Source organism: Motacilla alba, chromosome 5, assembly GCF_015832195.1.
Source record: "Motacilla alba alba isolate MOTALB_02 chromosome 5, Motacilla_alba_V1.0_pri, whole genome shotgun sequence".
NCBI classification, from domain to species: domain Eukaryota; kingdom Metazoa; phylum Chordata; class Aves; order Passeriformes; family Motacillidae; genus Motacilla; species Motacilla alba.
Window position 1 is genome coordinate 2,657,957 of NC_052020.1, and position 12,244 is coordinate 2,670,200.

General features: G+C 41.8%; 1 protein-coding gene across 14 annotated transcripts in view; it reads right to left on the bottom strand.

Annotated features, from left to right (window-relative positions):
* The window catches only part of NAV2 (neuron navigator 2), a 373,713-nt gene that overhangs the window by 101,866 nt on the left and 259,603 nt on the right, over positions 1-12,244 (bottom strand). For all 14 annotated transcript variants that reach the window (XM_038137694.1, XM_038137693.1, XM_038137689.1 and 11 more), the window contains one exon: positions 1,130-2,228. In XM_038137694.1, the coding sequence (XP_037993622.1) occupies positions 1,130-2,228 (1,099 nt within the window). The remainder of the gene's footprint in view (positions 1-1,129; positions 2,229-12,244) is intronic.

Here is a 12,244-nt window from a genome sequence, read left to right on the forward strand (position 1 = left end):
GAGCCAGAAAACTAAAGGGTTGCTCTTCCTGTTCTGCATTCCTACACAGGCCTTTGGCATCCCTCTCTTTCAGGTTCATTCCACTGACATTCACTTTTATTCAAAAAATGTGACTGACCTTTTTTTATGCTACATTGGCCAAGAGATCCAAGGCAAAAATATGCACAGTAGAACTGAAAAAACCATGGTAGAGGGCAACAAAAATGACCAAAGATCATGAACAGAATCTCTACAAGTGAGAACAAAAGAAGCTAGGACACCTTAGCCTAGAAAGGACATATCTTAATGAGGGGAAGAGGTGAGAAAGCTCTTTCAGATCATGAGCAGCAAGATGAAGATAGAGCAAACACTTGCATCCTCTTCCTGTGAAAGAGTTAAGCAGTGTCATAAAACCCCAATGAGATGGCTGTCCAAACCAAAAATCCCATCCTCTGACTGAGAAATTTTTTGTGTCCCAGTCATGCTGCGTCCTCAAGAATCCCTGCTACTGATTTCCCTCTTGCTAGTTCCCTACTATCTCTAGGATACTTCCCCATGTATCCTCTACTGCCACTGTCACACAGAAGGTGCTTCAAATAGAAAATGGTCTAGACAGAGCTTAGCTGTGACCTCCTTTGGCTGCTCTTTTCCTTATCTCAGGGTTAACACATACAACAGCACAGACTTCTCATCTGGCCTTACTTAAATGAAAGTATTTTTATTTTAATTTTTTTGGTTTAGTTTCTAAGTCCTGCTTATAGTGAGGCAGCTTCACCACCATCAGCCACAATGAAGACCTCGAGAGTGTCCTGGCATTGTAACAACTTTCAAAGCTATGGTGCACAAAACAAACCTCATACATGTTCTTGTACCCTTCAGAAGAGCAGCACCTGGTCAAGGAGGTGTCCAGATTGCCATCTTTCCTGCTAGTAAGGTTGGACACAACCATTATTCCCCCTTATGTCTATCACAACTTCTCATACAGCCTTCACCATCAGTTTTTGTGAAAATGCATAAATTGCCTACACTCTTGAAGCAAGAGACTTCTCCATGATGTAGCATTTACCTTACTGCTTCACCCCCCTGGAAGTGTCCAGAACGACCCTTCTGGGCACCCCATTCCCACAGCCCCCAGGGGCGTGTCCCATACCTGTACATGAAGGGCGCAACGGTGGCAGTGTTAGGGTGGCTATATTGCTGCTGGGGATGAGGTAGCTGCACGCTCACGGTGTTGCTGCCTGTGGTGTGCGCGGGCCCGTTCACGGCCTGGCTGCTGCTGCTGCTGTGCAGGCCCCCGACACCCTTCCCCTCGGAGGAAGCCAGGCTGGAGGAGGAGCTGGAATGAAGGCTGTCCAGCTGGGACTTCTGATGCGAGAGCCCCGAGCTGGCTTTCCCCCCACGGCTCCTCTCGCCTTCCTTTGCAGGAACAGGGGCACTTGAGGATTTCCCTGTGGTGTTTTTCATTCCTGGTTTTGGTATTCCGCTGTGCGAAGGGGCAGAGGCCTCCTTCTTGGCACTGTTCAGCTTCCCTCCTTTAGGGATAAAACTTGCAATCTTGGAGGACTTTTTTGGCATCTCTGTTGTTGTTGTTAGAGCTGTCTGTTCTTCTTTAGGTTCCTCCTTCAGCTCCAGCTTCTCGGTGATGGATGTTCTCTTTGTAATGTCTTTACTTTTATCTTTTTCCTTCTCTTTTTGTTTCTCTTTCTCCTTCTCATTACCCTTTGGAGAACTTTTCTTATTAGTCAGTGCGCGACTGAAAGTCCTTTGTGCAATTCCCTTGAGTGCAATTTTGGGGCTGCTGGACAACGATCCTAGGTTGTTCACATTCTGGTTGGTGGCATCGATTTCTTCACTCTCCTCAAAGCTGAGAAGTGCCTCCAACTTTTCACAGCTGCTGTCCCAAGAGCCCGGACACTCTGGCGTTGTCCCGGCCACTCCTGCTTTGGAACCCCCTTTGCTGTTGAAGAGTTTTAGTTTTTCCAGCATGGATTTCTGACCGTTGGGAGCTGTTTTGGCGATTTCCGAGGGAGGCTTTGGAGGCTCTGCTGCTGGCTGCTTCACAGATAGCATGGAAGACGTCGCTGTGTGCTTGGCACTGAGGGACTTGCTGCGCCAAGGTTTAATAGCAGAGCTGGGCTGAGGGATGGCTGAGGAGTTATTGCAAGGAACAGCACTGCCACAGATTTGAACTGAGGATGAGACATTTTCATTCATTCCTGTGGGCTGGGAGACCGTGCTGTCTGCAGGCTCTGGGAAAAAAACACGGAAAACAACCCAATAAATCAACACAGTAGTACCTGGTATTAGAGTTACTATGACATTCTTTCTGTAATGAAACATCAAGGATTTCACACTGATAACATTAAAAAAAAAAATCAGTATTTTAAATATGAGTGAAATTCAGAGAAAATAAAAGCCAGCTTTCTTTTCCTACCCAGCAGAGCAGCAATGATGTCCTACTGTATAATTTACATTTACTTGCTGTTTTGAGAAAAAGAAGGAAGAAAAATAATCTCTTCCAATTCCAACCAAAATGTGTTCTGCAATGTGCTCTCCCTTATTAAGTCCATAATACTTTTTCATTAGCGAAAACACAGCACTATTTTGTAACTAAGGGTTCCCTCTGTTTTTGGCAAAATACTTGCTGTCTAAGTTCGATTCTTAGAAAAACCTCAAACATAAAAAAATGCAGGAGTAAGGAAAAAAGTAAAACTAAAGTCCTTTTAGTTATTAGGGGTGGGGATGGTAATATCTTCACAATGTAAAGGTAGAAGAAAACTCCACGTACAAAAATAAAATCAATTGTACCCTTTTGTAAAGAACCTAAATTAAGTACTACCACATATCCTAATACAGCTGTAAGAGAAACTTGTGGCAGAGTAACTGTACAGTCCTCCCCCACAGAGAAAACAAATCTATTATTTAGTTAGTTCCTCCTAATGTTATTTGTTCTTATTAAGAAATTAGTTCTGAGCCTAAAGAGAGCTTGAAAAATCACACTCACCTACCAGTGGCCACTTCTCTCAATCAGTTCCTCTTCGCAGAGTTTCCCTTTTGGAGATGTTACTCTCTCAATTATCACAAATATGTTTTCTGTTAAACTGCTCATGTTTCCAATTAAATTTTGTCATCTGCGTCTGTTTGCCTGCCCAGCAGCCTGCTGGGGATTAACGGCTCTTACCTATATTTCTCTGCCCTCTAGCACGAAAGTAAACTGTGTACAGAGCTGCATTTTTTTAATTCAAAAATCAACAGCAGTGGAGAGCGTGTGTTCTCGGCAGCAGGAGCAACCCTGTAAATCACGAGCTGCTGCAGCCACACAGGGACTGTTTTACTTCACTTTCAGTTGCTCAGTGAAGATATGGCTTGGTTAACTTCCCTCTGATCCAAACCAGATCTACCAAAGATTTAAGTCACATACATCTTCCTGACTTAGCACAGAATTGAGTTTCTAAGAGTATTAGAGACTCCTTAATAATAGACTCAGCCATTTCACATGGTTATGGACAAAGTGGAATAGCAGGAACTAATGATACTTTTAAAACTATTACTGAAGTCAGAAGGTTTCCAGGACTATTAATCAGTAACTATTATACTAGCTGGTTTTGCTAGTCCTTTTCCTATGGCCAAGCACCCACATGGAGCTGGAAGGAATCAGGAGCTGGAATACAGACACAGACAGAAATCACGCTGCTTTTAAACTTGCGCCAGCCCACTGACTTCCAGGGTATTGCTCCTGTTTGACATAGAAGGAAAATCAAGCCACCAAATATCTCAAACAGTGATACCATCTGGCCTCTTGCTGCTCTGCTCAAGCCTGCTGAATTCAATCCAATGTGTTAAGGAGGACCAAAAAGATAATGGCACAGGAATCAGAGAACCATTAAGGCTGGAAAACACAACCAAGATTGAGTCCAACCATTAACACCGGACTGCGAAGCCCACCACCTAGCCACATCCCTAAGCACCACACCTACACTCTTCTTTGAGCTCTTCCAGGGATTCCCCCACTGTGGGAGGAGTCCCAGTGACCTCTAGCATGAGCAGCAGCAGTGACCTGACACATTGCCCTGGCAGACACAGAGAGGAAGGAAGGTGACAACCTCTTCACAAGCTGCCAGCAAAGTTCTTTACTCTGCTTTCAGAAGCTGTACTACTGCTCTTTCCTTCATGCCTCTTACCGTACACTGCTTCTTTGTTTTTGTTTTCATTTCCTGAAGTCCTCCTGCTCATCACAGTCTACTTCCCATCCCCACACTGCACCAGGCTCCTTCTGCATGCTCAGAACAAGCAAGCCTTTGTCTCAGCCTGCCTTCCACAGAAGATGTCCAGCAATGAAGGGAAAGCTTCAAGAAAATCCCAATTGTGCATATTGTACAGTTAATTTGTATAGAATATTTTTAAAATAGTAATAGCCCATCTCAATATTGAGATATTGCTATAGGAACTGGAAATTGACCGTACTTTCAACACTAAGTTCCTAATCCACGTCTTCTGGCCTCATCATGCTAAACAAATCTCAGCACAAAGAACAGCCGTGCCCAGAAATCATCATAGCTGTCTGGGATTCATGAACATGCCTAGGATAGATTTACAGCCAGGTCCCCGGAGGGACCCAATGTACTGATCAATATGGGCAGGGAAGCCCACTTGCTCAGAAAAACAGGACTGGGGCAATAGAAGGGTGACAAAATAAAAATTACCAGTAAGGGTTGTATTTATAAAGTAGAAGAGCTGGTTGTACACCCTGCTAGTACAACATATGCAGGCACAAAAACTCAGCTGGTGGTCTCAGCACACAGACAACTGAGCAGATTTCTTAGGAAAGAAATGTGCCTTCTCAAACAGGTACTCCACAACAGTTTTGAGAACAATACAGGAAACGTGTATATGGGATGGACAAAGCCAGCCTGCATTCCCCAGCACTCAGAGCCTACACAAAGTCACTCACCTGAGACAAGATGGACCAAAGAGCCAGGTCCATAACCTGGCTGAGAAGTCAGACCCTGTCTCAGACACTGAGCTGGCTGTTAGGTCACTGCACAGCAGCAGAGGCCACCACATCAAAACAGGGCTCTGACCAGCTCCACAGCTTTCTTCTGGAAGTGAATGGAAGGGGTTGCTTGATTTGGGACCTCAACTACATTCTAACAGCACAGATGAATGCTCCAGTTCACAGACCTCTGGGAAAAGATGCTTGGCTTGGATAAAGTGAAATGGCTTGTTTTCCAAATCTCAAAGCATTGTTAAAAATTTATTTCCCAGCAAAATCCAGAACTTTTCGATTTATCTTTTTTTTTTTTTATTTTTTAATGTTTTCAGGAAACCTAATTATTTATTTATATTTGGTCACTGACTAAAATATGTTTTTCTCAGTTGATTTGTTTATAAACACAATGCTCTCTTTGTCCCAACGCCTCCACATACTGCCTCCTGTCTGGAAGTGAACTTTGCTTCCATTGCCAGTGGCGTATGAGGAGCACAGTGCAGCTCCATTTACAGACATATCAGAGAAACCAGAATTAGGACAATACTATGACTTTAACATTAAAAAATAGAATATATTGCAACAGCAATGTAATTTTCAGAGTGTCTACTTAACATTTTCCACAAAGTGAATGCTGGGAACACTGGATGCTATGCACCCCAAATGAATAAAAAATATTCACAAAGTCTACAGTTAAGCAGTAACACTTTGGGAAAGGAAAGAAGGTACATTCTTACACAGCTGCGGTGGATTTTGATTTTTACTTCGGTCAAATACAGTGAAACTATAAATTGAACATCCTCAAGTGATTTATTACATTGCACCACACACAGTTACTGCAAGAAATTAAAAGTTCACCCTAAAACACATGAAAAATTGCTCCAGCTTAACAAAACTTCAGTTTTTCAGACTCTCTGTTTCTTCCTTACAAACAAGTGCTGGGTCTTTTACTCCTCTGGCCAAGTTTGGTAAGCAAAACGAGTTCTGCTGCCAGAATGCAGTTTCAAATGCAGGGCTTCCTAATGAAGCAGAAACATCAATTCGTGGAGCACAAATCAGCATGCAAAGGGGAAAGTTTTATTCAGCATAGAATAGACCCTTCTTTCATGAGAAGGGGAGCAGGTTTCATGCATTCAGTTAATAAGCTTATTATTTCCCATGTGTTCCTTTGTGAGGGAGGTATTTTCTTTCTTCAGCAACCTGCATTAACTAAAACTGACTATAAAAGAAATGTTTTCAAACTCAAGCTACAGTCTACAATAAATAATGATCACTTTCCTCTTTTCAAAGTCAAATCTTGGCCTGAAATCTATTTTGTACCTAGTGTTCCTGTTAAAAAAAGATGTTGGTGGTCCAGTTCCAATGCCAATACACACTGTAGCATGGGTAAATCTGATTTCAGCTTCTCCTGCAAAGACTGAACTGCATCTGCAAACCCACCCATGTGTGAAGAAGAAAAAGAAATAATCTGAAAGCTTATGATTTAATTCTTCCACAGAAGTCTTTGAGAAGAAGTCTTTATTATGTTATAATAAGGTCAGGAGAAAATATATGCAATTTCCCATCACTTGTCATGTTCACTTTAAGTAAATGGACTTTGATTTGCTATAACTGAAAACTTTCAAAATCCATCATTGTAAGCATGAAAGGCAGCACACAGACAAAGGATGTTCTCATAGTTACTCTCCTTAGGAGGGTCAAGAACTTAAAAGCATTTTTACCCATTTCTGAATGAACAAATTTTTTTTTTTAATTTCACAACTATGGGAAAAGTTTTTAAGAAGAGAAATATCTTTTAGTCCAGCCTACAGATTAGATAACAGATGTGAAAGCAAATCCACAACCAGATTCTAATTTAGGAAATAAAAGCAGCTCTGCTCTATGATATTATAGTGTCAGAACTGCAGAAACCACTGTGGCAGTTTCATCATTTCCCATCTGGAAGAATAAATGGTGAATCTTGACCCTTCCCATCCATCCACCAGAAGACTCTCCTTTAAAGCACTATACATAAAGTCCTACAGAGAAGATCTTTTTAGCTGAGTTGCTCTTTTCTCCAATGATCATTTATCAAACTTTGTAAGTATGGAAATGTCTGCATTCCTGCCAGGAGCCAACTATAAAAATTCCAATCTTTCCATAACCCAAACCACAAGCAGGTAGAGCAGAGCATTCCCAACAAGAGCAACCTGGCACTCAGTCCCTCCTCAAAATAAGCACAACTCTTGTGGCCCACAGAAATTTCCACTTCAATTTCCATTGTAACACTGGGAGAACTGCAGCTGGCAGGAAGACACTGGCTGAGCTACCATTGAGGGGTGAGCACAGCCTCCACCCACAGGATGGCTGAAGCTTTCTGTTCTCTCTTCTATTCTGGACTACAAAAATCCCAACATAAATGATTTTTTTAAGCAGAGATTGCCAGATAGAGAAATTCTGTATAACCTGAGAAAAGCCTGAATAGGGAACATTTTTGCTTTGCTGAGGATGAAACCTTAGAATCATAGCTGGAACCACAGCTGGAAGAGACCTGAAAGATCATCTCCCTGCCATGTGCAGGAGCACCTTCCACTAGACCAGGTTGCTCAGGACCCTTTCTAACTGAGCAGAGTTGTTTCCTTCAACTTCTGCCCACTGATTTTCCCTTTAATGGTGATTAAATTCACTGTAACACTATAGAAAAATTACCTTTACTCCACGACATTTTCCTTCCCTTCCATCATATTTACTTTTTCAATCCCAGTGCTGTAAACTGTGTAACTTCAACAGCAGTTCCACGCATTCACAGAAATGTGTTCTGTCTCTGAAAACCCTCACCAAAGCCCAGGGATATGTCAGAAACTCAACTTCCATGTTTCTGTCAAGCTGCCTCCATTCACACAGAGCTCCAGCACATGGAACAATGGTTCTGCTGTTGGCTAGCTCACTTAGCCAAGACTCAGCATTTTTGCTGAGGTGAGGGGAAATAAAACTGGAGCACAGGCAGCCCCTTTTCTCATTGTCTCGCCATAACCAACTAAGACATTTGAATTCCTTGTTGTTTTTGTTTAGCTACTGTAAAATTCAAAATGCTGTTGACATGAATGCCTAAGGACCTCTGTTGACCACATACCAGTTAGATGATCATAAAAATAATGAAACCAATTTTTCTGTGCCATTCAAAACAAGTTGCACTCTCCATTTTTATACTACACAAATACCATTCTTTTTCATTCTTCTCATTTCCTTCTGACTATTTGTATAATTTAATCCTCCAAGACTTCTTGTAACAGCCTTATTCAAAAGCATTCATGAATTCCAGGCAGGAAGCTGTTAAGGAGTGTTTCATTAGACTTTATACTTAGCTGGAGTGGACAATATGTACAGTTAGCAGCCTTGCTCTGACACAACTCTCCTGCAGGTTGTATGAAATAGGGACTATGAAAATCAGTAGCCTGAGAATCGCAGTCAGGAAATATTGCCTATTTGTATCAAAACCAAATGACAGACACATACCACAATTTGTGGTGGGGTCTTCTTCCTTTCAGTTCTCTGCTGCCAGTCAGAGATTCTTCAGGAATATTTGGTTATGGATGAGGAATAGGCAAAAGGCTCAGCAGAGAAGCCACAAATGGAAGGGCCCAGGGAGGCTGAAAGTGCTCCTACTCAAGAAGAAGGGGCTTCTACAGATGTGGTAGAAATATGCTGGCATTTGGGGAAGTCTGGGATGTAGCACCACTGGTCTTTGCTTGCCCACGATTTAATAGTGAACCTTTGTTTCCACAGCTGTTTTTCTGGCACGCTGCACCCAACAATAAATTTATGAGAAATTGTAAATATTTATTTTAAAAGGAAACATGTAGGGACTGCAAAGGCCATGAAATGCTGAACCAGCTCTTCAGCTGGTATAAATTAATGTGGTTCCACCACCTCCAATGCAGCTATGCAGATATACACTGGGCAAGAAGCTGCTTCTCAAGGTTAAATTTTACTTCAAAGCTCAGGATCTTTATCCTCATGAACTGTACTGTTAAGAACTGTCACTGGCTAATATTTTTAGGGTATTTTTCCCCTGAAACTTTGTTTAAATACATTTTTGCCTCATTTCATGTATTTCTAAAGCTTATACCAACTATGTTCTAAGTCCTGTGGTCTTATAAAGCTCCACTTCAGCCATGATTAAGCCTTCAGCTAGGCTTTGTCTAGGTAGAGGACATATTTTTAAATGCCAGACTCAGCCAGCTGAACAGTTGAAAAATTAAGCACAAATATGATTCAATGCAGACTCATATCTTGCCCTATAAACATGCCATGCTGCTTGGTATTTCCTGGCTGTCTTTAAGCTGTTTGATGGGCATACACCCAACATAAATATGTCACTGAGGATTTGCTAAGATGAGCCAATCTTCCAAAAGCATATTTGATTAGAAAAGTGAAAGAGTGCAAACAATACCCCAGGATACACATATATCTCAGCTGGCCAAAGATGAGTATTTTGTTTGACACTAATGACTCTTATAAGGGTCACCTTCTGACACAAGGCAGGAGCCTTATGTCTGGGGAATTCCTCAGCATTAATACATTTGGTACATTGGAGAAACAAACTTGAGTCAGTAAGACTTCATTCACCGAGGCTGACTGAAGACATGTGTGCTGAGAAAGAAGAAAATGAATGCCTAAATTTAAAAGGTCAAACTATCAGCTGTGCAACTTCACTGCAGCAAAAGGAGTCCCAGCAGAATGCAGCTGCACACTTCATAATGTGGCACTAAAGGAATACAAATGTCACTCAGAAATGCTTTAGGAGTATCACATATGGAATTAGAGGTTTGGAGAATCATAGAAGACAAATAACTTAACTACACCATGCTGTTCAGCAGAAAAAAGAGGCATCAGGTGGAGGAGTGCTGTGTCCAGCTCCAGCACCCCTCTAAAAGAGACTAACAGATTGGAAAGGGGCCAGTAGAGACCATCAAGACATAAAAGAGATTTATCACATGAAAGGGATTTATCACAAGGAACCCATAAGAAAAAGGATGGAGTAGTAAAGATTGCTTAGTCCAGAAGAGAAAAGGCTTAAGGAGACATTTTAAGCCTTCAAATACATGAAGATTCTTATAAACAGGACAGAGATCAAGGAAGAGCAAAAATATGCCTTATTTTTAGCCACACAGAATGGTTTTATGTGTATGTTTTTAATAGCTACTTTTAAGACCAAATGGACACTGGAAGGGATACAGTTTAAGAGATGGTCACGTCCCTGTCATGAGACATTTCAGAACAGACTTGTGAACACCTGTCAGCTGGCTGAATCTGGCATTTAGAAATATGTCCTCTTCTACCTAAACAAAGCCTAGCTGAATGCTTAATCATGGCTGAAGTGGAGCTTTACAAGACCATAGGACTTTGAACATAGTTGGTATAAGGTTTAGAAATTCACAAAACAATGTAGAAATTTTTTCTGCATGGATACAGTTGATTTTCCTTCAGAGCTGGAGCACAGACTCCCCATGTTCTTAACAGATGCAATTCTGCAAATATTTAGTGTGAGCTGCAAACTTATGAAAATTATAAGCAGAGCTCTTTAAACAGAGTTAAAGCCAGGAGCTATATCTGTACTTCAAAGTTATAACTCAACAAAAGAAAGTACCAGGTTCCTCAGCATATTGTTCAGATAACCTCATAGTCCTTCCCTTCTCTCTGTTTTTGATTTTACTCTTGCATCATCAAATTCATGATCACTGTACTATATTCAAGGCAAAATAAATCACCCTGAGCATTTGGTAAATACCTTCAATGTATATTGTATTTATAAAACTGGATAGAGTTACTGCAGCATCTGCTTTCGGTAATGCACACAGCAGAACAACAGCAATCACCCACTACTCTGGTAATGGATTTATTAAGACAAATCCTGTAAATTTATTTTACATGTCAGACTTACAGGGAAAACCCTTGGTCAATAAAACCAGAGCATCTCTTGAATGCCAGCACAGAGGAGCACAGAGGCAGCACCCTAAACACTAAGCAGAATATGATGTTTGTTTCATGTCTGACCTAAATGAAGCACTGGGACATTTTTACAGGGTGGGATCACTGAAATTTAAGTAATTATCACATTTGCACAGTGTTGAGACAATCACACTTACTGTTATTTGTGACAAGCCAACTGTTTCATTCTGTAAAATCACTTCCCATCTTTCTGATATCCATATACTATTCATTCATAAGCACAGGGATCTTTCAATCTCAGGAACTCTATCTCTTTTTGCTAGTCTCAAGTGAATTGTTAAGATTTTTCTGCTGCTCCTGGTTTCCAAAGCTTTCCTCACTCCACCTGTTCCCAAGCCTTCCCAGCAGCCTCACAGAGCTGGGCCCAGTACCAATCCAGTGGCACAGCTAAAACCAGGTTCAGTGATGAGTTGGCAGTTGGTACCGAAAGGGTCAATGCCTTTTCAGTATCCACTTTAGTGCAAGAGAGTCCTCAGCTGGAAATCCTCAGCCTACAGACGACATGGGTTGAAACACCTGGCTTAAAATGTCACATTTATTTCCTATCTGTGTGGCATTGGATCCTGCAGTGACTCACTCATCAGGGAGCACTGGATAAACTAACTTTGGGGGTGTGTATGGACTCTCCCTTCTATAAGATACCAAGCACCTGAACACTTCAGGACTAGCCAGTCATTGATTAGTAAAAGATGTAATTCAAAATATTATTGTAACAATGGTTATGTAATAACAGAATCACAGGACAGTGGCTGGGTTGGAAGGGACCTGAACGATCATCCAGGTCCACCTCCTGCCATGGGCAGGGACACCTTCCACTATCCCATTTTGCTCCAGACCCCATTCAGCCTGGCCTTGAACACTTCCAGGGATGTGGCAGCCACAGCAAAACCCATGCCAGTGCCTCACCACCGTCGCAGTAAAACATTTCTTCCTAGTACCTAATCTAAACCCACCCTCTGTCAGTTCCAAGTCACTCCCCCATGTCCTGTCACAAGCTGCCCTTGTCAAACAGACCATTGTAAAAACAGTCTGTTCAGCCATCCCAGTGACCTTTTCGAAGCACTAAGTCAGCTGGCTCTGTGCCACAGGAATTGCATCCAACATCCCAGCTTCCTGCACCAACTATCCTGATAACTATCCCTGCACCTGAAGTCATAAAAAGCCTTCTCTTTCCCATTCAGGCTGAATGCTTCTATAAATGGGTAGAAAAAAATTTAACATGCCCTAAGACAAATTTCTATCGTGCTCAGAGCACTTTTTTTCATCACTTCTGGGTTTTGTAGTTCT